Source organism: Cebidichthys violaceus, unplaced genomic scaffold, assembly GCF_023349555.1.
Source record: "Cebidichthys violaceus isolate CVI_PGR_0920_01 unplaced genomic scaffold, fCebVio1.0.p SCAF_23, whole genome shotgun sequence".
NCBI lineage: Eukaryota > Metazoa > Chordata > Actinopteri > Perciformes > Stichaeidae > Cebidichthys > Cebidichthys violaceus.
Window position 1 is genome coordinate 5,015,833 of NW_027176406.1, and position 25,349 is coordinate 5,041,181.

Here is a 25,349-nt window from a genome sequence, read left to right on the forward strand (position 1 = left end):
CTCTTTCTCTAAGGAAATTCATGCTTAAGCAACCCTGTGGCTCAAAAAAAAGAATAGTTCAAACAACAATGTCTCTTGATTGGCGTCATATTCATCTGCATTAACTGTGGGGTAAAGGAAGTGAGACTATTCACTTCAGCTGCCTGAATGTGACAGACGGCGCCAGACACGAGCGCAGTGCAGTGTGACAGTTTGTGTGTCTGCGTGGGGAAGAGTCGTGTCTCAAAGTGAGTGTGTTATTGACAGCTGTCACCTTCTCCATGAGCTGGCGAAGTTGCCTGCTGCGTGGGTCGCGGTTACACATGTTCTGGGCCGGTGCGACCACGGTACAGATACACTTCCCATCTGCGTCCTGTGCCGAGCTGTAGATCTGCCAGCCCTCCTCTGGGCTCGGGTACAGAGTCTGCAGAAACATAGAGACGTATATATTTTAGACAAAGAGGAGAAAAATGTTGCTTCTGTCTGCTGTTGTTTATCTACATTGCTCCCAAGTTGGCTTTTCAAAATATATAAGGGCTGACAAGATATTTCATTCTGCCAGCATGTATAACAGTATTCTTATAAAACCTTTCTAAACTAATTAATGTATCAAATACTTAAAAAGGTTGTAGAAAGTGTTTAGAGGAAAAAAAAAAGACTAATACATTCCATATCGTGATTAGTTGTGCCCATTCTGTCACCATACGTTAGAAGTCATAATTTCTCCACGGCATTCTTTCCCTCTCTTGCAACCCTGTCAAAAGTTACTCTTCCCCAAAGGCAATTAATCGCAATTGATCCCTCCAACTACTCAAAATCGCTTGCAGTCTAATTTTAGTGAGAGAGAGAGAGAGAGAGAGAGAGAGAGAGAGAGAGAGAGAGAGAGAGAGAGAGAGAGAGAGAGAGAGAGAGAGAGAGAGAGAGAGAGAGAGAGAGAGAGAGAGAGAGAGAGAGAGAGAGAGATGGCCCTCACAGCAGGAGACGAGAGAGATGGAGGATAGAAGAGTCAGAGAGAGAAAATAAACAGAAAGGGTTGCAGATTAAGATAAGAACATTGGTGGAAAATACACAAAGGGATGAAAAACACAAACGGCATGACAGAGATATGAGCTTGATGGAGGATGAAGAAAGACAAAGACAAATGGGAGGAAGATGAAGGTTTCAAAGAAACGAGGAAGAGGCAGGGATCAGGCCAGGCTGTGTGAAAGCAGAGCATCTAATAAGCTTGGACACAGAGAGGAAATGGAGCTATTCGGGATCGATAATGCAGCCCGTAACCAGTGCAGGAGGGGCGAGGCTGAGAGGATGGATGTCTCTCTCTGACTAATCCAATCAAAAGTAGTGCTGTGCGCTTGCACGCACACGCACGTGTGCACTCAGTTTACGCGAACGCTTGGCCAGGACGATCTGTTCATTCACGCCGCATCTACACACACTCAGCATATGAAGCAAAATGTAATGAGAGAAGGAGCAGCCATCTTAGTGATACAATTAAGGACCCATCCGCATAAGTGGAAGAAAAAAGGCTGGATATAAAATCTTGTGGCTCGGCGCCGCTCTCCTGCTTTCCTCTGAGCAGTGCTGTGCTGTCGTCTCCTTGGGTCGGGGGGGATCAGATTAAAATGTCTTGGGGGACAGAGGGACTGTGTGATTGGAGTGTAAAGTAGCAACCACCCTGCAAGCCAATGTGCTTGCTGTCACATCTTGTCACTCCTGCCAATCCCTTGGCACCCCAACCCCCTCTCTCTCTTCCCTCTCCTGTTCTCACTGCTTTTCCCTCTTCCTCCTCACACTTTCAGAATGAGTGAATTTTAAATCTTACTCCAAATGAATTGTGGCCAGCAGACTACAGCTACGTGAGTGACTTAAATAAGCCGTAATGTAAACCATGACAATGATAATATACATTCTTTTCATATTTGATCTGATTCATTATTTTCTAGGTATATTAATTTGACTCGTACATTTAAAAAAATGAATACATTTAAATTTCATTAAACTAAGAAAGGAGTAATACATCATTCATATTTTCTATTAAATACATACATTATTGATATTTCAGTGTGACAGACTGACTTAACTTTTTAGTGCACTCTCTAAATTATTATTCTATTATTCTTAATATTGATGCATATGCGAGTCAGTGTGCAGACAGTTCCTGCAGTGACTTGTGCAATTTTTTTTTTCTGTCATTCAGCACCTTTCTTTATCATTAGTCTTCCTTCTTTGAGGCAATCCAGCTTCATAAGGCTGTTAGGTGGGGAGACGACGGAGGTCTACAGAGGCCAGAGTTGGAGTTAAAACAAGACAAAAGAAGCAGTCTCCACAGCAGAGGCCTTCTCCAATTTCTTTCAACCGCATCTGACTGTCTATTTCATTCTACCATTGCCTGAGGGAGAGATTCGCCTCCTCTGTCTGCTTCTCTGCCCACATCTCACTCACTGTCAGGACTTGTGATTTATTGCAGCACATGTGTGTACAAGTGTATAAGTGTGTATGTTTAAGTATTTCTGTGAGCATACATGTCTCTAAATATTTGCGGATGCACATGCAAGCAAGAACAGCCCATATGTTCATTTTTGTTCATGCCGCATTTACATGATTGAAATCTTACAGATTATTATTATGCATGCATTTGGACATGCATTTAAAACCGCAGCTACACTGCTGCTTTACCCCCGAGAGGGATTGTTGGGCTGTACGCATGATTACTGCAGGACGTTAGGAGAGCATATGCAATGGCTGCTACGATACTGTGGACCTGTGTGTTGGATCTTCTCACCGAATTCTCATTACAGTTCATATCCTGCGGTGTAAACAGGTGGAGGCTCGCTTGCCTCAAACAGCAGAATCCACTTATGTTACTCTGAGGGTATGTGCAGCCTCCTGCATTTGATAAAATTACCTCATATTCATACAAGGGGGGCTGTCTGCCTACACACCAGATATTCACTTTTGGTTAAGAAGGATTCTTGCGAATGGATGCAGAAGTGGGCATCAATATTTCATATAGCTATCAGTCTGAAAGGGAGCCACAGTTGGTGTCACACAGATTTTGTATGATATGTGACATAGTGGGCAGTAATAAGGAAGACGTTCAAAATTCATCAAAGTCATTTTTGAGCCATGTCGGCTTCATTATCATAATACTTTCTTCATTTTCCAACATGTTTAAACTCACGCTGTGCTCCTCATGTGCTTTTTGCCCAAGCCAGGGAGTTTTCACAGCATCACATCTTCTCCTCTCTTCATTAATGTTTCATAAATGTGGGGCTGAAATTAAGAGCTTATTTGAAGCAGTTCCAATTTCATTACCACCCACCTATCCATTCTGCACTAACTTCCCTGTTCTCAACACAGTAGCAGTTTTGAGAGCAGGAGGGCAGAGATAATTATGAAATGCAAATGTACTCTGTCCCTATATGCTTTGTGCATCAGTCGTTTCAGGGACATCTATATACCAGCGCTCATATGCAAGTGATCTCCCGGGGTGCAAGTAGTAAAGTTGAATATGTTTTGGAACACTGTTTATTTATATAAATATGATTAAGTCTCCTCTCTCTAGCGAAGAGTGGCTTAGTGAAATTGGTTAATTTGACATAGTGCTCACACCATGCAGCCTGTCAGATATCTTAATAGTGTTGGAAAAACAACTTCCTAAATATGTAATGTTTTACAGAACAATATTTAGGGTGTGCACAGTGTAATATACAGAATAATATTCAGGGTATGCAGAGTGAAATGAGTGAATATTGTTTGCATACTGCAGGCAGGTCGGGCCTCAGAGTATTAATGTTTGAGTAGTTGTGATAACATAACCTGTACTATCAGTTGTGGCTAGCTGGGGGCACTTCAGGTCTCAGGGATAATCTTCTCCTCCCAGACATAGACAGTGGTTTTAGGAGAGAGGAGGTGTTCTCTTCACTCTCCCAGAAATTCACCCATTAGATGTGAGGGATGAAATACAATATGTAAGCGCCAGATTTGAAGCTGTCACAGTCATGGCTGCCATGCAAAAGCCAATTAAGGGAGAAGTGAAAACAATAGGAGACCGCAGAGGGCAAGAGAGATGGAAAATCAATTGGGCTTGCTGCTCACTAAAGTGAAAATTGCTCTTTTAGATTTCTGGCCTGCCTCTTTTGTGCCACCCCAGGGTTTCCTCTGTTCCCATGACATCCCGACTTATAGCCTGTGTCTGTGAAGTCCCACCATCCACAGCTGGCATGTCCTCCAACCCCAACCTCCCATCCTCTCAATAGAAAGAAACCAATAAAAGTGGGAGTTGCTGAGACACTGATAGAAAGAGTTGTGGTTTGAGAAAGGCTGACTGGGAGGAGAGAGATGGCTCTAATTTCCTCTAGCTTAGTTCAAACACTTCCCATTTACAGTGCTGAATGACAACTTTAGTGAAATCCCTGCTGAGAGTGGGGAAGAGGAGATGAGACGAGAGGGTGTGGCCATTACTAAGCTAAAAAGTGGTAACCAAATGCAACTCCAACACTCCTCCTTCTTCCTGCACGCTGACGACAGTGTGGTTTAGGTGCAACTATTATGAAACTAAATATCTAACCATCTTGTGCTGTTACCCAAGTGCTTCCTCACAGTGCAAAGTCAGAACCCTTGTGTTGTAAATTATGCAAAAAAGTTCAGAGGGATTATCCAATTAAATAATCAAGCTTGTGGTATCACTGTCGAGAGTTGCGAGATGGACTTCCTCTGGCGTTTCATTAGACTGACTCTGAAGCTGGCTGCTGTAAAGCCAGAGCTAAATGAGATCATAAATCTACAGCTCCCTTACTTTATGAGCATGACGGGAAGTCTATTATAACTTTCATAAGCAGCAGGCAGCAGGGGCAAACAGGCAGAAGCAGGCGCAGATCCTGAGATATGGGAGAGAGCTGACCACTGCACTGTGACCTGAGTTTGCCATCACATCTGAGAGACAGTGTAAGAACAGAAGGACTGAGATAAAGTTGTATAGAGAGGGAGAAAGAAGCATTTTGAAAATGCAAGAGGCGTCAAAGAGAGATAGTCTAAGAGATAGTAAGGATAAAAAATGAATGTAATCTATCTCTTAATTCTGTTTCCATCACACAACTTTGTTTATCCACGTTTTACAGCTTCACTTTCTTTTCCACTCTGTCCCTCAGCAGAATTGTGTTTTATGCCAGACAATAACTTCTCTGAGCGCTTGTCCCCAGCAAACATCTGTCCCTGCTATACAGAGCTCAATCCTGTTCTATCTATACTATGGCCAAACAATCAGATCTAATTTTTCAAATTTGCTGGGTATTGCTGTAATTCACCGCACACAAATAAACATGCAAATACACACCCCCGTTCTTCAAATGAACAATCAGTCAATCCTCAATGCACAGGCCAGCTGCTGGCCTTTACAATAAAACTCAATGAAGGCTCCTAGTGAAGTTTCTGGTCTCTCCTGTGCCCAAGGAAAACCGATTACCACAATCAGCGCAGCATGCTTGCCAGTCAATAATATGACTCATAAAGTCATCATGCCCCTCTCCCTGCTGCCTCCCTTTTCCTCCCTGCTGCCTCGCACTTTCTCCCACTCCATCACTCACGTGACTGCCATCCCTCCCGCATGGTGTCCTGCTCGCTTCCCATCTGCATCACACTCGTTCCAATCCGGATAACACTTGAATTGACAGTGGGGGTGGGCAGATGCGTCAAGCGTTTTTTTTGGGGGTTTTTTTGTAGTGGGGGGGCTCTGTTGGAGAACTCTTGGAGAAGTGAGAGAAATGACACTCACCATTGCTCAGCACTTACAAGCTACAACTTTTATACTTTTTGGAGCAGGCTGCTAGTGCCGTGCCAGGTGCCCTGGTGGAACGCATTTGGCATCCACTCTGTTAGACGGGTACGAGAGATAGCTCTATCACTATAGCTGGTGTTAAATAGAGGAGGGACTCGAGAGTGGCAGGGTAGCTGGTGTGAGAAAACATTGCATAAACTGTTAGAATACAGTCAATGGAGGAAAATATGGAATTATGTGTATTGTGAAATCATCAAATTGCTTTTGAAGGGCAAAGCAATGATTCAGGCACAAGTTCAGTTGGATTGAAATTGACACTCATAATGGCAAATGAACCGTTTCTAAAGCCTGATTATAAGACCAATTATAGAGTCTGGGATCAATACTGCTGTTTTGTACACAGGCTGCCACAAAATTAGCTTGTGTATCAAAACATTTTTAATGATATTACAAGATTGCCTTTCAATGAGGTTTCACGCAGACTACAGGTAGTAGAGGACACCTGTCAGGTTCTGAACGCAAATCAAGTTTGATTGGTTGATAAGCATAAAAGAAAAGTGCTCAAATAAAATTCTGCAGCAGTGTTTAATCTTGAATCCATAGCCAAGAATCAATCTTTACAATCTGCTTTATTGGATTGCACAGTGGCTGTGATAAAGTTTACAGTCCCACATGCTGACAGACAGAGGCTGGGTGACCCCAATCAGATTCTGAGCCCAGGCTCTTTGTACTCTGCCATTTGTTGTTCTACGCTCCCCTTTGATGGTGAGAATATTCTCTTCACTCTTCTGCCTCACAGCTTTCTTATTTTAGATATCAAAGGGAGAGGCACCACACAAATACTGTGCTGTCTTTCAGTGCAGTATTATGGGTATACAACCACAGTATGTAAAGTTCTATGTATGTATGCATATCTTGCACGCATACATGTGCACACATACAAACAAAATTTGTTAATTTAACAATAAACTATAATGTGCGAGTAATTATTTATTTACGCACTGTGTCCATTAAATTAGACAGTGAGCAGGTACTTCTGAAGTGGTTTATGTCTTATTATTGATGTAAAGCAGACATTATTTTAATAGACTCTTTATTTTGGCTGTAACTTGTAGAGCACACCAGGGTTCAATTCTTGGACTAAACTTGTTTTTATTATACATCTTACCGCTGGGAAACTTGTTTGCAAGTATTATGACCATACTGCACTAAATTATGCTTTGCATTTCAGGTGGGTGGCTCAGAATTCACTCCAGCTAAAATGCAGATAAAACAAGTCATTCTTTTTTAGTGATTAAAGCTAGGGTGGGCAATGTATTTTAGAAACCTTTGTTGAAATTCTCTTTATATCCGGACAGAAATCAAGCAATGAAATGCTCTGACAAATAAACAAAAAAGCGATATCTGTGGCTGTTACAGGATTGTAATAAAACTGCCTACCTACCTGCACACACTCTGCCATTTACCGGAGTCTTCCACAAGCCTATAGCTTGACAGCTTTGAGTAATTACAATAGCTATGTTTACATTGTTTACGATCATTATGATCATTTTGGGGTTGTGGCTTTGGAGGGAGGCCTGAAGGGACGGGCTGTCAGTGTTGACTTTTGCTGCTACTTTCATTGGAAAACAGTTGACAACACTGGGCTGTGTTTTTCAGTTGGTTAATGTTTCAAATCTCTTGGTTTTACCAATGTAACCTACCCAAGCTTTAAATGTCGCAAAACAAATTTGGCAGTGCCATGGTGACTGTGTCCAAGATTTTCGGTGTTACCGTTGACTTGATTTCAGCTTTAGAAATAATGTTAAAATATCATTCTTCTTGCACTTAAGGAATATCAAATATAGCTAACTGCAGAATAAATGCCAATTTTATAAATTAATTAAAAATGTGTTGTGATTATAATATATAAGAAAATTGTTCGTGCACAGTCTGGCAGGTCTACAGCTTTTCTTCGCTTGATCATCCAGTGCAGCCCCACTAGTTCCTTACAAGTGTGGTCTCTTCCGCTCATTAAGGAACATGATTTTCTACTATCCAGATGTGCACAAGCATCCAGGCAGTGTTGTGCTCTGTGCCATTGCAGACAGGCACATACAAACTCAGGCAGCTGTGTTCTTGGATCAGCTGGTTAAAAGACAGGCGCAGCAAGCAAGTGAAGCAGACTTTGCAAATAGCTCTGAGCTGGGAGAATATGGGACGCAGCATGCATGGATGCCATGGGGGGCAGCAGCCACGCAATGCAATGGCCACTGGCACGCTAGCACCACATTGTCACAGTGATTATCTTTGATTAGAGCTCTAAACATTGTGTGAGTCATGACTGCTTCTTAGATCATCACAGGCAAATGTCTCATTAATAGTGATGGGACTTTGAGGCTGGGTTTTACATTAAAGTTTTATTCGCTGCCATTGTTTATGAGAGCAGATTATTCCTGTCTCAAAGCGGAGACATTTCCCATCACAACAGGCTGTTATATTGTAATAATCCCTGGCACAATCAAACTGACTCATCAGTTTTGATGAAATTTTGATGAAATGAACTTCAATGGTAGCATTTTTCCTCGATTGGTTGCGAATGAAAGTTGCCTGAAAGAAATATATCCACTCATAACTATGTATAACATTTTATTGTAGCCAGTCTTTTGAAATGCAAATGATGGGGCTTCCAGTCATGAGTCTTGATTAGAATGAGTTTACTGAAAATAAACCGTTTTTCTTCCCCTTGACCCTGAGCAGGATAAGCAGCTATAGAAAATCAATGGATGGTTTATCCAGGCCATACCCCCTGGGGGAAAGGTGGGTGTTCAATAGGATTATAGTGTTTAGTGCTGTAAATGATTCAAACATGCCTTGCACTCTGACATTGTTGCAGAGGTTAGATTATGATTTTACTTTGATGTTGTATTCAAAAAATGTAATGTGTACATGTTGTAGGAAAGATTAAAAAAAAAATTAATGAAAAAGCTTTTAGCTAGGTGCCTGACATTTTTTTTGACAAAGGTAGCACTCTGCTAAGACGCCTTTTTCTCAAAAGAAGACATTCAAACCCAAAACCTCACTGCAACACAAAGGAGAGATGAAGCTAGGGATTGATATTTTAACGAACCGTTAAAAATGATAAAACTCTTCTTCAAACAGATGGACCTTCACCCCTGGGACAAGAATGCCTAAACATAGTCAGGGCATATATTAAAACACACAAACGCATATACAGGCCAGAAAACACACACACACACACACACACACACACACACACACACACACACACACACTCTCTCTCTCTCTCTCTCTCTCTCTCTCTCTCTCTCACTCACTCACTCACTCACTCACTCACTCACTCACTCACTCACTCACTCACTCACTCACTCACTCACACACACATCCAGATGGTCGTAGATCTCTTGGGACGTTCAATTTCATCCAATCATTTCAACAGACGTAGGCATTTGCTTAATGGGTAAGGTGCCATAAAAACACACTCAGGATAGAGTCAAAGGCAATCATTAACTGCTGATGAACCAGAAAATATCTAATTTATTTGGCTGCTTGATATTTCTCATCCTCTACCTTACCTCCCATTAGCACACTGAGACAGACAGATACACAAAACTGGTGTGTGCGTGTCTGCATTAAACAGAAGACAAACTACTGGTAAAAATGTTTTAAATATGAAATTAGCAAAAAACTATTTTTTTTAAAAGTTACAAAACACCCCCAATGCCTTCTCCAAACCTTTATGATCTCCCTTCATGCCAGAGTATTATTTGAGAAGAGGAGGATTGAGAGGATTTTGAGACGAACGGAGCGATATAAGACGTAACCGTAACATTGTCTCAACCTCCCCGTCTTCCCCGTCACCTCTGGATCTGAGCACCATCCTTCTCACCCTGGAGGTGAATGACAGATGGGATCAGCCTGAACGTCACTCAGAACCGCTCTCTACCTCCCGTCACCCTGGCAAAAACATATGATTTACCACGGCCGTTCACGCTGGGTCCTCCGCCTCTCACAATCGCACAATTCAGCAGCATTATTCTTAATGTGACTCACACACCAACACATGCACCTCTACCTCTTTCATCTTTCTCTTATTGATACATCACAGCCCTTGAGACAGACTCTCGCGGTCCCTCTCCCATCTGCACACCCCTGTCTGAAACCACTCAGCTGTTAGTTAAACATATAGACACACATTAACTTGCATGCTAGTATCTTTCCGATTCTTAACTATCTCCCTCCGTCATCTGCTGTGTCACGCTCTTTCATTTCTTTCTTTGTAACATTCACAGCGGGACAGATACAGTGCACACACAAAAAAAGCGAAGGAAGTCATACGCACGCTGACAATCCTCTCCGAGGTGCCCCCTCTGGAGATTGTTGTCCCGTTGAGTCCCACCAGTGAGGGCAGAGTCTGAGACATCCAGTTGGTCACCATGGCCATGGTGCTGAGCACCGCCCCGATCTTTAGCATGGGAACGCTCATGTTTGCTCCCCTGTGGGGCCCCGGCGCAGCCGGCCCTGCCCTGCCCTGCCCTGCCCTGCCCTGGACCTCAGCTCCAGTCAAACCCCTCTCTGCTCCAGGCAGCCCAAGCAGGGATCCGGCCAGTCAGCTTCTGCCTCAGCACGAGCAGCTGCAGAGTGCCCCAGAGCTGGTAAAATACAGTTACCACACTCACACACCGCTGGCTCAGTCAAAGGGACAGCCAGAGACCGGTTAGAGGAGAGCAGCTCACATCCAGCAGCATCACGCTGGAATCTTCCCTCTCAGAGTGACTGCCTCAGCCTCACCCCCCTCCCTCTCCCTCACTTCCTCACTCTACCCTTATCTCTCTCTCTCTCTCTCTCTCGCTTCCCCTCTCTTCCTCAAGATGCAGAGCTGCGCATTGGCTGCCTCTCTGTCTCAACCCCTCCCAATCAGCCTCGGCTCTGTTCTTGCCAGCCCTGTTTTGCATGCATGTATCCATTCTTTTCTCTTTCTCTGACATTTGGCTGTTCTTTTATGACTCACATCTTTGTGTGTGTGTGTGTGTGTGTGTGTGTGTGTGTGTGTGTGTGTGCGCGCGTGTTTGCATGTACTTATTCCTGAGGCTGATTTCAGAGAGCTGATCTGCTGCTCTATGTTATGTGGCATGTGTTCTCCAAAGGCATTCCAGCCAAAGTAGACTGTCCTCATCATATTGTCTGTGCTGGATGGAGGATGATGGATGGATGGATGGATGGATTTAAAGTTGGCCAGGATTCGTGAGGGGAGACATGGCCGTCAAGGTATTAATGTGGGAGAGATCCAGGTGCTGCCGCCCACGGCTGCTTCTGACAGCTCATCCGTCATTCTGCTTCATGGCATATCCTAAATCAGTCTGTAGCTTGCACTTTTACAGTATCTTACCAACTCCACTATGTCTGAGGCGTAACCATATCACCAACTTCACTTACACGTCTTCTTGACACTTACTGCTGCTTATGCTCTGAAACGGATGATTGAATTGACGTATATGACAAAACAGATTGAAGCTATTAAAAGCTATTACTATGTTGTTTTTTTAAAGTGGTACATTTTTTACCATTGTCGTATTGCTATAATCCAAATAGCTTTAACTTTCAGCACAATCATAGCAGGTAAGCCTGTGTCAGATATCATACCAAATGCTTTGCTGCCTATTTTGGTGTCATTTCACCTCGGGGGCTATGCCTCAGGCATGCTTTAAGTTTATTTCAGGATGGATTTAAGAAGTGTTCTGAAGTTTAGATTAGAGTTTTAAAGTCATATTTATCTGATTTGGCCACTCACCTCTACCGCAATGGCCCAGATGAAATGAGGGGTATGGGAACTGGAGGAGGTCTCGAATTTCTCTTTAAAACTCGAAGCGTCTCCTCACAACGATTTCCAGCAAAAATACTGGACAGCTGGCAGTGTCATTTTACGCCCTAAACAACCGTGAATAATGATGACAGAATGTCCTGCTCAGACAAAACGGCCAGGTCATCTCCTTTCCTTGCCTGCTTCCCTGGTCTGCTGACTTATTCGGTTTGTCAGCCATGGATGGGCTCCCTTCCCCACACAGTCACGTTGGGTGAGTGATATGGGCTCCTCTGTGTGGGGTGCACTGTGAAGTGATATGAGAAGAGACAGCTTTCTGAGCCCCATCCAAAAAAATGTCAGCCCTCCTCAGCTCACCTGCTGCTCCCACATCAGTCTCGCCTGTGTCTGCTCCTCTATTTCTGCAGCAATACTGACTCCTTGTGGTTACCGGTGGAATCACACCCAATATGCTGCTTTGCACACAGCCAGAGAGCGAGCCAGTGCCAGTCATTGTTGTGCCATATATATAACTGGTGACAGGTAGTTGTCATTTTATGGGAATGTGTCATGGTGATGTGAGGGGGCATGTGGCAGCGCTGTTTTGAATCGCACTGTTCCATGTCTAACGGATAGAAAAAGGTTTAAGTAGTACACATACACACACACACACACACACACACACACACACACACACACACACACTGCTGCTTCTTAGAAGGGTAATGCCAAGGTCCAGGGGTATGTTGGAAATAGCCTGGAGCCAAGAGAATATGTCAAATATATCATCTGATTACATTTCACAGGTGATTCGTTATCGATCAAAGTAGTTGTCCAGCTAGACACTACTACTACGAGTATATAATCTATCATTATAAATATTATAATGATCATACATAATAAAGTATGCCCAGTTTTTAACTGAAATTGTATTAAATATACATTTTATATTCAAGAGTTTTTTCCCTTGCAAGTTTCATGTTGATGAGGAAACCTTTGTTTTGTCATGTACAATGTACATTTCCTTTGCTGCACCACCCTGTAAAGAGAATGCAGTAATCGTCACATTCACAGGGTGGCAGCAAAGGTTCAAACATAAATATGGACATCCTTTACCCTTTTAACTTTATTTAACTAAGCTCCCTTTCTCTGCCTCCTTAAAGAAAACCTGGTACTCAAGGGGGCTGACTGAAAATGAAAAATCACTCAAGTGGGTGCTCCAAGACATCACTCACCCCATGTACTGCTGTGGCCACTGTGCAAGACGCAAGCTTGATAATTAACTGCCAGTAGAAATCCATGGCTACAGCACATTGATATCTTAATTTGTCTTCCAGTGGTCCCAATTTGTACAATATGTTCTTAATGATGCCGTATGCAATAGACACTAAACACACAAATTACTCCAAACTAGTGAGGATCATATTTGACATAATGCATTCCCTACAGCCCCTAACCGACAACTACATTCCTTACCCCAACCCTTACAGAACTTTAAGGACTATTCGATAACACAGGACAAGCCAGAATGCCCTAATTTAAAAAAAATTTCATCACTTAAAACTTGAATTGGTCCTCCTTACAGAGTTAGCAGCAGTTATTATTGCCGATGGAAGAGGCCGTGTGTGTAACTCGTTTTATGTTTAGCCTTTCTCATGATCTTAAAATGCTAAAACAAGCTTTCATGATCACACAATAACTATTTTCTAGTCTCAAAATAACCCAAACTGTCTTGTGATCATTTAATAAACGGGTACAAAATAGTCATTGAGAAGTCTCAGCTAGTTATGTTGTTTCCACAGCCTACTGCAGCTGAGTCCCTGACATTTTCATGTAAATGTTAGTAGTAGTCAATATAGACTAAATTGGACATAGTAGTTTAATATTACTATAGGTACTGTGTTCATGCACAAATTGACCTTCCTCTTTCTTCAGATAATAGATAATATTACCACATCAAAATAAAACCTTAAAGGCAACCGTATGCATCCTCTTTTTTTCCTCTTTTCTTTAGCTTTCATTGTGACTTGGTAACATCGATGTGGACAACTCTGTTCTCTTTCTAGTTTGACGGCAATGCTTTTTGTCGCATAGAGAACTGACACGTCTTTCTTCATTGGTGACAATAAGAAAAATGTGCATGCTGCACCTGCTGAGTGTATAATAACTGAAGCCATAGAGGCCGCCGTCAGACACCCCCACATCATATCTTCTCTCAGAGGTTCTCACCGTGGAGCTCTTTTCTTCTATTTCAAGGCGTCTTTTCATCTGGGAGCATTGTTAATAACTTATGTATTTGCTTTACTTGTGAAGAGTGAAGTGCACCTGAACTCTTTCAAACTTAAAATTCCTCTCATAAAGTGCAGGTCAGATGCCATCTTTTGTAAAGTGTTGGATCCAATAAAGGATGGGTATAATGAGTTTCATGAGGACAATCTGCCATACCTCAAAGAATTCCAGGCTCTGCCAATCAACTGTCTAATCACAGAGTCTGTTGGCAGAACAAGCTTTCATTAAACATTAGCAAGAGAGGAAGTCAGCCATTTAACCTGTATTAATTTAATCCCTTTTCATTAATTTTCACAGCCATTCCTCATAATTTTCACTCTAATAATTGTCCAGCCTCATTTTCGCTGCTACTCTGCTGTGTCATTATCTCCAATTCTCTGTCGCTCTCTTTTGTTCTCCTTCTCTGTGAATTTTATTTAGCCTTTATCTCCTCTCTCTCTCTCTCTCTCTCTCTCTCTCTCTCTCTCTCTCTCTCTCTCTCTCTCTCTCTCTCTCTCTCTCTCTCTCTCTCTCTCTCTCTGTTGTCTCTCTTGGCCCCTCTGGCAATGAGAAAAAGTGGCATCATATCATGTGTTTCTCCTTTATCCTGCATGTGTCTTAGCTTCTACTATTTCTGTCCTGAGCTCATACACGTCACTCAGTGGGGATCGTAGCTGTCTTGTTGCATGCTTGACATTAGATTTGCACTGCACACTGTAGATTAGGAGTGTCGTGATGTATTGGTATTGAAGCTAACTGTAATATTTAAGAAATTAAAAGTTGATATCATCTTTCTGCCTCCCTATACCCGTATTTTGTAATTAATTTGCCAAAAAAGAGACAGGATGCACAATACACAAAGTTAAAGATGAATTTGACTCATAGCATTGTTATTATAATTTTTTTTTTAATTATCTATGCATATTGTGATAATATCTTTGTCGTGAATTATTTTGTCCAAGGTAATTGTGTAGTGAAAATCTGATATTGTGACAGCACAAACTCTTGAACATCTACATGCACTAAAGTGTGCCTCCACATAGACATGCCAACATGGCCTTGTGCTTTATCATAAACATCCATAAAAAAAAAATCAACTCTGCTCCTAGTGTGCGTGCTCTATAAAGGGCATTTTTAATCAGTTCAAACGGTGAAAATGGCCACCAACTGCTGAAATGGCAGCATTTGTGCACACCCATGGATGGCAGTAGAGCGCTACAAAGCCCTGAGGTCATAGGGACGAGCTCTGGGTGAGATAACAATACTGGGGAGTGGAAAGCGCCATTCACACTGAGCACAAACACACAGCAAACTACAGATTCACAGCTGAAATAAGGGACCAAATTACACCTCAGCTAATTACACAGACCTCATAATGATGCAGAGCTGTAATGACTGAGGCAGCGAGGCTGCACACAAGCAGAGCCCCCCCGCCTGAGCTCTGAAAGATGCTGGAGTCATCTGGCTCTGAGAATACTGGCTATTTTTGTGAGTCATAATTCATTAATTAGATGATGGACATGGAGGCCCACTGCCTTCTAAATACATCAAGATCAAAATCAGCTTAAACAAAGCGTGACCTCATTACCATGGTAACTATTTAAATGGCGTAAATAGGCTGTACCCCAGGGTTTAGGCAGGCAGAGCCAGTGGTGTGCTTTCAACATGGAGTGTTTAATCTATTAACGGCTCCTGTGGGCCTTTGATTAAGGAAATTCATCTGGGCTTTTACACCTTTATAGTAACCGCAGGAGGATTATAGAGCATGCATGCATGCATCGACCCGGGCATGCATAGTGCAGAGAACACATCCTATCGAGTTTATTGTGTTCAATAATTCAAGCAGAGAGCGTTCACCACAAATGAAGCACCTCTGTCCCACTCTGACCACAGAGGCGATTGATAGTATATGATTCATGACTGATAAATGTGGCCTTTCATGGGAGTCGATAACCTGGCATGTTCATCTTGCATCAGCACAGTTTGACAAGATGAGGCACTTTAATCTCCTGAAGACAATAAATGTGTCCATTTTAGTGTGTGTTTGTGTGTGTGTGTGTGTGTGTTTACATATGCGTGCATAGATTTGTTTGTGTGTGTCGATGCCTCTCCGTATTTGTGTCCACTTGCATGAGCCACGCTTTCTCTCCACTGAGCTGTGAAATGTCTACAATACCCTCTAATGGTGGTTGCCACAGTGTTGTGTGAGAGGCCCGGTTGAGCTGTGACATGCACGTAATACACAGTATCTCGGTCACTACTGCGTGATACAAAAGTAGGGAACAAAACAGAGGCTCAGCCCAAAGTGTTTAACTACATTAATGTCAGTTAACAGGTGCGAATCGGTCCTTCCAGTGGGAACACGTGAGAAAGAAAATCAATATTAAGTGTCTGCCTGGCTATATTGACTGTAATACACCTACAACACCCTGTGGTGAGTCCCTCCATTGTCTTTACAGTATAGACCGTAGTGCCCATCTAATCAACCCACACTGAAGACATGACGCATTCATAATTTATCACAAGGCAAGATTGCAGATCTGAGACTAAGGCTTCTTAACCTGCGCTGTTCTCAATTTGCACCAGTAAAGTGAAATTACTTTCACAACAGTATAGACAATATATTTTTGTATATATTACAATATATTACAGATATTCTTTACCTTTTTTAAAACAAGATTTTAAAGCAAATATTCAAACCCAGAACATTTCTTTAGAATTGCACCATGACACTAGATGGAAAAATGTAGATGTCCTTAACAATAATTGTATGTGTCTCCCCCAAATCTAGCAGCCTCTCAACCTGCCTTTTTAATGACCCACCAAAGGGGCAACATATACAGCTGAGGCGTATACTTTGCAAACATATTTGTATCGTCTTGTTTTCTTGGGCCAAGCGAACACAGCATAGGAGAAATCTTCCGTTCAGTATTCTTCTCAGAAGCTTCATGGACATACAGTATTGCTCGAACAAGCTTTCAAATTTTATTCATAGAGGGATTGATTGCTCCTGATTGCTCCCTTGATTTACAATCTCAATCGTCCACGGGGGCTTTTGCATTATTATTTGTAGGGTATTTGGTATGAATGAACATTATATGGTTGAATATCAGAGGGCTCAATCAGGGACAAGCAGGACGCCACATTTAGCTTAGCAAAAGAAAAGACCTGATCAAAGCAATATACAGGAACTACATGCGGCAATCATCTGCCATGCATTCTGCAGCACAGCATGGCCCCAGCCATTGTTCTGCACCTACTCATGCCAACAGCACCAGCTGAAAAAGACTCAGTGCAGCACTTCCTCTGTTAAATGTACCCAGTTGAATTGCCCACACACACGGAGGCACTCGCACATGAGCACATGCATACAGATCTGCATGAGCACACATTCACACACACAATTACTATGATCATTTCCTGGCTACACGACCTGAGTACCAATGTCCCACAAAAACCCAGCCTCTCCGGATCCAGCAGCAGATAGCCACTTCCACATCCTGACTTTTTCTCCCACCCGGTTAATCAAACGTTCTCTCCGTTGTGTACAGGGAATGATATTCCTGTAAATGGAGTAATTACTGACAGCACATTGGGAGTCAAGGTAGCTGAGGCTCAAAGAAAGCCTACTAATTGAGGATGCCCCCCCATTGCCTCTTCAAAACGCCCTTCACTGAACTTGTGGTGCCGGCCATCAGCCAGAATAGTTCAAATTTTTCACCCAGATGGCAACGTGACTTCAGCTGAGTGCTGGAAACCTAATTTTTTCTTCAAAGTAGCTGCTAATAAAACACTTCTATTTTGTCATGCTAATATTTACAAATCTGTATTTGGCCTCTATATCGAATATTATTGTTGCTGTTGAGAGCATTTTTACATCTGTTTCTGCACTGCTGGAGTTGAGTGCCATTCCATTGTCTTATCACTGTGCCTGCAAAGTGTTTTGTTTCATTAGTGATGTATTGATGTATACCTGCAGAAGAGATGAGATCTGATCTTAGATGCTATGCACCTAGCGCCTTGTTTGATGACTAAAGAGACAACCAGTGGACAAGATCTGTTTGAGATTTCTCATTTGGTCTCTGTCTGAGTCATTGTTTACGAATGTCACCCAGTTACACAGTGAAGGTTTCACTATGATTAGCTAACCACGGTGGTGGTTACACAAGAGGAAAATAAGCCAAAGAATAACACAAGAGATAGACAAGAGGGTAATAGAAGAGACTGCAATGTTTAGGAGAGGCGGGGAGATAGAGGGAGAGCAGCAGTGAGAGAAACCGATAAAGAGAGAAAAGAATGGGTGATGCATTTGAAACTCCCCGAGGTGATGAATTTACATCTTGTCTGTTTTTCTGCCACGTCTGCAACAGCGAAACTAACAGGACCAGAGAGGAGTGGTGATATCCTGCCAATTACAGTCCGGTTGACTGAGAGTTTGCAGCAGCCGATTGTGAAAGAAATCTTAATGCTCTGGTCTCGACATGGTCAGGAGCAAACAATGACCAGAACACATCAGCTATAACTGTATATTAATAATGAACGGATGGAACCAGCCTGCAGTCTTGTGTCCAGCGTCTTTGGTGGAGCTCACACTGAAGCCTGCATTTCAGGTCATTAATGCTCAGAGAAACTGTAACATTTAATTAGGGACACGTTATTAGTACAACACAGGCACAGTGTGCAGTGGAGAGAAATCCCAAAACAGCCCCTAACTGAATATTACATTTTCAGCCACATGGAGTTATGGGCAAGAATGGTTCGGAGAAATTTGTAGATAAACAAATTAGCTTGTGTGCTTTCTTCGGAGTTCTCGCCTTGCTGGTGGACGGAGTAGAAATAATTATTAGTATAAATACACAGTCTTGTGTTAGCCTGTGTTCCTTGTGCCTTCCCCCAACACCCCGATGACGATTCCAGCCATGTAATCTGCGGAGTCTCTGCTGCATTGTCAGAACAAGGAGCCGCTGATCCGTTCAATGATTACACAAACAAACGGACAGGAAAATGTCAACAAACTTGAGAAAATTACTATACAGAGCAGAAACGAGAGGGCCGTATGTTGAATATTATAAAAGGGTAATATTCTGTGGAGTTAGCCAAGTGTGAGATGAGAAGTATTGTGAGTGGGGAGATGTTGGTGGGAGGAACGGGGAGAGGTAGGCCCTAATGGTAAAGAGTGGCCATTGAGTCTGGGGCTTCACCACAGGGGGTTGCATTGGATCATCAGGCTGGATCTCTCAGCAACAGATGCAGCATTTTGGAAGGTACTGAGAAATAAACTGAATGGCGAACATAGTGACATGTCCTGCAGTCTATAAGCAGTATGTCTGTGTCATTTGTCTACATTCCAGTTGATACAGGATGTCTTCACTCTGAGCACGATGCACATCTATGGTGCTTAATGATGATTTTTGTGAGTGCAGCAGCCTGGGAGATATAATATCAGAAAGGCCATCCCTTGCATTAATATTCCAAGCAGCACAAGGAGGAAATGGGAGATGATTTCCCCCTTAAGGAGGCGCTTCCTTTGCTAATCGTTAACATAAATATTTTCATTTGGTGTCTTTAAAACATGGCAGTCTGCGACTCCACTGCTAATTCCTCCTGGCACACATCATTATTCATTTAAAATAAAATCCAACCTGTAAGCATGGGAGATTAGAATGACAGAAATACCCTTTAATAAGGAGCTTGAGAAGGTAACACATTCTGGGGACATTTCTGCCACCCGTAGATTAAATCACTAATTTAAATTTGAATGACACCTAAGCAACAGCCCCTTCTGCACAACCACTGTGTGTTGGTGTTCATTTGAAAAGGCTCATATATAACGAGGACTCTACACTCATTTCTTTCTTTATTTCCTTGTTGCTGTGCTCCATTTAATGGCACTCCCCTGAAGCAACAGGTTATACCCACACTTACATATGTCATAGTGTAAATAAATCCCACTGTTCACATTTAATAGTGTTGTTCAGGGCTGTTTGGATAAGATCAACACAGAACATGCCAAGTAGAAAAAAATTAGAAGCACTCCTAAAGATCTGATCACCAGCTCCCTGCATGCCGTTACTTTAACTGAGAGGAGTGAGAGATGAGAGCTGGGCCTGAGAGGACCAGTAGCCTGAGGCACTAAGGCTTAAAGAGAGACCTATCCTGAATACCTATTCATCACATCACCATTAGTGTGGCTCAAGCTCTCAGCTCTGCTGCTCAGAAATATAACGAGGACTTCTGCATTAGATTCCATAGCATAGTCTGACATGATAGGACTATGACTGTTGCCTGATATACAGCTGAGCAAAGACTTCAACCAGCTTGTTTTTCTCACCTTGTGATGCAGTAAGATGCAGACACACATATATATATATATATATATATATATATATATATATAGGTACACATCTGCATGCACACAAACTCAATAGTAGACAAACAAGAGCAAACTCTAATCTTCATAAGAGCATTTTTTTTCTTTTTTTATCAGAGCATGACGTTTCTCCCCCACCCTCCCCCCCTCCCACAGAAATGCCACTTTACATCATTTTCGTCTCTCATCTTGTCTGTCAACACTTCATCCTTTCTTCCTGCTGCTTCCTGTGTCTCTCTTGCCCGAGCGACAGGATGCACATGCCGTTGTTTTGTCACGGTCACGGCCATATTGATTAAGTGATGTCGAGCTAATTAAAGACAATGTGCAAGGAGTGTCAGTGCCAGTGAGGGGAATAAAATCATGGTGACGAAGTGATAGGCCTCTCATTATTCTTCTTCTTTTGGTTAGGATTGGAGAGATAATAACCCTTCGGCAGACACAGTCGGAGGGCACTCTCTGTCTATTGCTCCCTGTATCCCTGCCCGCAATCTCCAATTTTCATTTCCAGCAACTCCGCTCTGTCTTTTCCTTTCTCTCTCTCTCTCTCTCTCTCTCTCTCTCTCTCTCTCTCTCTCTCTCTCTCTCTCTCTCTGTCTCACTCACTTTACAACCATGCTGCCCTGCTCAGCTACTCCACTGGGCACTAATTCAAACCCCGTCCACATCCTCTCACTTTGTACTCTGACACTGCCCACCAACCCTGATCACCACAGCATCTTCAGTTCACAGCATCTGAGTGTGTGTGTGTGTGTGTGTGTGTGTGTGTGTGTGTGTGTGTGTGTGTGTGTGTGTGCGCGCGTTACTGAAAACATGTTATACATGTGCAGAATATGCTGGTGTATATTTAAAATTCACATAATGCTTTTTTAATACAGAACACTTTTCTTAGCTGTACTACACAGTAACATCATTTACATGCACATATGCAAACCCATTGCCAAGTATAAGTATTACTAAGGGACTAGAGCTTTATTTTAGAGTACAGAAAAAATACATTTTGTTGTTTGTACAGGCTGTCTTTGCGTTTCTGAGGCTGCGGATTATTGAAAAAAGAAGGTGAAAATGTTGCAAGCGAGTTCAAGGCCATTGTTTCAAAAGCATGTTTTGTTTGTGTACTCCAAACAAAATCAAAGGGCATAATTTGCAATGGATATATGGCATTGCTGGATACACGGGGCTTATTCACAAGAAAATTTCCTTTCCACTGATATGCTTATCTAAATCCGAGCCTTCTGATCCATTAAATATGAATGCAAAAGTCAGTGTGTTACATCATTTTCCTCCAATTTTGTGTAATCCATCAAAGCTAGATCAAATTTCTTTCGGTAAATGTCATCAGGGCCACATATATCACTCCATTTCACTTTTTTCTCGAATATGATGTGTACTGAGCTCTCTAATTATGACACCTACTTCCAGATGTGGTGTTCACATCCCATATTACACACTGCTGTGTCTGTGTGTGTTTGGAAGACTTGGAGAAATCCCAGGGGTTTAGAATCAGGCAGCATAATGTAATGTAAGCTGGTGTTCCTTCCAACTTGTTATCTCCTCTCTCCTACATGTAGTGTCTCTATCAAAGGACCTCTCTACCTTGCTCACCGTGGGGCTGCAGAGAGCATCTCTGCCAGCCTGCTTGATATGCAGCAGTGTCTGGTGGCTGCTGGGCTCCCACGCCTCCCTGACTGGAGCCTTTAAGCCTTGGCGCAGTGAGAGAGAGCCTCCCTCATCAATGGCCCTACTGAGTGGCTGTGACAGTGCCACGCGAAAAACACATCGATTAAATGGTTCCTCTTGCCACCCAATTCTGCTGCGGTGCCTAGCTCTCATCCTTCATTCCCCAAAATGAAAGCCCTGCAATTGAGTTAGCGTTGAACATGGGAGGCAATGCTGTCACACTCGCACATGGCGGCGTGGAAAAGAATTCTCTGGAATAAAAGTAGCAAGGATCATCACCAATATTTACTTTCTCACTTTTTTTATCACCTCTCATTCAATGCCAATTCCGCTCCATACACGATTGCAAGCAATCTGTAATTAACTAGGGCTTTCGAGGAGAAAACTATGCTGACTCAAAAGGAAACGAGATTTCCCGGGAGTATGTTGTCCAGCCATGTGATCGAGCAGGTGGAAGCTGAATCTACGTCTGGTGTTTGAGGATGCATAACGCTATCTGATAGAGGATGTGTGTCTTCTGATAAAAGCGAAGAGATGTGAAGAGCACCGTTCAAGTAGCGGCTTGCCCAATCTGCTCAGTCTTATGAAAGCTTTTGTATCAGAGCGGGAAGAGGAGCTCTAGGCGCAACAGCCATATTTATATTCCAATCTTCTCCACAGAAACCCACATTGCCAGGCTCATAAAAGATTCATCGAGCAGGGGAAAGCAAGGTCGTACAGAAAACTGGTCAGGAGGTGCCTACTGCAATGCAAAAAAGAGCAGATGGACGCAAAAAAAAAAATCGTTGGGTGAGTCCCACGATGGCAGTTACTAGGGTAACGTCTCTTGTTGCCCTTAATGCTGATGGCAGTGTGTCCAGCATTGACCAGATGATCAAGCCTGATGATCAATGTCTGTGCTCTAATTGGCATCCGTCACTCATACCATAACCTACGACGGGCTTAGCAGCGTCAGTCGTGTTTGTTGGTATCGATTCAATGCGTTGTTTGGCTCTTTGTCTGTTGTGAATCCCACTGCTGACATGTGTGTGAACTAGAGAGCAAAGGGGAGAGAGAACAGGAGACAGAGACAATGTGTGTGTGTGAAAGAGAGACTGCTTGTGCGCGTGCATGTGTGTGCCTGTTCTGGGTGTTGTCAGAGAAATGTCACTCTTGCTTAGAGTCACTGACATAAACCTCTGGGAGTCCTGCACCCTCCAGCACACTCACACAGAAAGAAAGAGTGAAAGTGGGGAAGAGAATGCGATATAGGGATGATATTCACCCCACCAGTCAAGCTGATCCTTCCATACACTGCTGACACTAAAAAAACATCCTATACGTTTTATGAGCACACAGAATAGTTTGAGAAATTATTTGTGCGTTGTGAAATCGCCTGGAAGAGAGAATTAGAGTCAAAAGGGGACACTACAGGCTCAGAGGACACATGTAAATCTACTTTTCTTTCCTCCTGCGTGAATAAAAAGTAATCAGTCCCTAAGTGTACAGCTGGCTGCTGGTTAGCTGCCAGGTTAACCATGTCTCTATAAATGAGAGAGCTGTAACAACTGTATTCAGCACTCAGTCCCAAAAGACCTTAAAGACTCTTCTAATGACGATTATGAGCTGCCCTGGAGTCAGCCAGCTCAGTCCATGGGATCGTTAATGGTCATTTTAGTACAGCAAGCCGCTGGGTTTTCAACAAGACAGAAAACAGCAACAGAGGTCATTTAGAGCCCACACAACCCTGGAGCATAAGTAATGGTCAGTCTGTGGCTCTGAATGAGTAAGTGGTCATTGAAAACATGGACTAAATACCAAGGTTACCAGACTTTCCTCTCTGACTTTGACAATCTCAGTTTAAAACGAGAATCTCCCCTGTTCTGTGATATATCTGCAAAATACTTAAAGCAGGGTTTCAACAACAAATGAAGGGGTAATTAAATTGGCCCATTTACTGCATGATTTCTAGGCTTAAAATATATTAATAATGTTGTCTCTTTTGATAATAGCTTTTTATTTTATTATTCTGTGATAAAGAAATTATTTTATATATGATATGTAACCAGGGCACCATCAAAAACGAAACTTCTGTCTCAATTGGTCTTCCCTAGCTACATAAAGGTAAAATAAATAAAATAAGGTAATGGACATTCCAGCTGGAAAGGTATAAGGCCATGCTGACACACCCTCTCTACCACAGGGGCCCAATCATGATGGGGACACAGTGTTATTCTGAGAGTCAGGCCACTGACCTCACATGCTTCTTTACCCGGCCTTCCATCTGTTAGCCAATTACCACGCAGACCGCTGCCTGCCTTCGTGCCTCATCAAGGCACTGCAGTAGTAAAATCAGTCACCCGTTTCACCCAGGGCTGCATGACAAAAAAAAAAAGCTCTCTGCCACCATCATCACACACTAATATTGCCCCTGTGTGAGTCATGAACAGACCACATTTAGAAAACTGACCCAGAAACAGGTACAGCATCATCAAAAACGAAGCCACTTACACAGGCACACAAACCTCCCTGTCCATTAGAATACACACATGCTTACCACCCCTTCACTTATCTACTACACGGACATACACTGTACTTAGGAGGAACATTTTACAGTGTTGATTTTGCTCTAGCTCTTAACCACAAACACCACGCGTTTCACACTTATCCACTCTTTCAACTAGTCAACATTAATACAAGGTCTTACATCAGTTTGTATCTCCTCTAAGACCAAATGTGTGTTCTCAGATGAGTCCACAATGCCGCTAATTATTTGTACGCAAACGCGCAGGCCTCTGATGATGAAGGGCAACATGAAAGCACATCGAGATGAGGGAGAGAACAGCGGACAGCCTCAATAGCTCTCTGTGCTCCGGCCCCTTTCTTAAGCTGCATCTATTTCATAAAACAGATCTCTTTACAGTGGTAAGATTCTGACTCACACAACGTGATCATTATCGAGCACTGATTCGAGCACTACCCTAATCAGTCATGACACAAGCACACACGATTCACTCTCTTCAAGCAGCACTGAATCAAACATAATGCAACCTCATTATCTGTGGCTGATTGTGAAGCAGCACCTTTTGTATATTGATGGGGAGTGCGTGAAGGTGGATGCAGGCGTAGTGGCTAATCTAACCCGGCCTGCTCACTTACTCACCCACATAGTGCTCGACATGATTGTTAGTGACTGACAGGCAACATGGAAATTAGGTTTTATGGGATTTGGTATTTAACATTACAAGAAACACATGACAAATACAATAAGCTTACATATTTTTGACATATACTACAAAAATATAAATGTCATGTTGTGCCATTACTACATGAGAAAATGAATGCTGCGTGAACTGCATGCAAAATATGTAATGTCCTCGTATTAGATTTAAGGTTGTATTTGTGTGTTGCAGCTTGACCTTCCGAGAGCAAGTGTGGTCATGCAACGTTAGTCATTCAGACAAGCACTGGACCTGTCATAGCATAGCAAGGTGATT

The 25,349-nt window shown here is 42.7% G+C and overlaps 1 protein-coding gene across 2 annotated transcripts in view; it reads right to left on the minus strand.

Annotated features, from left to right (window-relative positions):
* The window catches only part of olfm2a (olfactomedin 2a), a 42,123-nt gene that overhangs the window by 11,903 nt on the left and 4,871 nt on the right, over nt 1-25,349 (minus strand). Inside the window, exons 1-2 of one of the 2 annotated variants that reach the window (XM_068718857.1) lie at nt 10,098-10,536; nt 254-403 (exon numbers count right to left, since the gene is read on the minus strand). In XM_068718857.1, the coding sequence (XP_068574958.1) occupies nt 254-403; nt 10,098-10,241 (294 nt within the window). In that variant the 5' untranslated portion in view covers nt 10,242-10,536. Of the gene's footprint in view, nt 1-253; nt 404-10,097; nt 10,537-25,349 lie in introns of those variants that run through there. The other variant, XM_068718858.1, reaches the window with a different exon arrangement.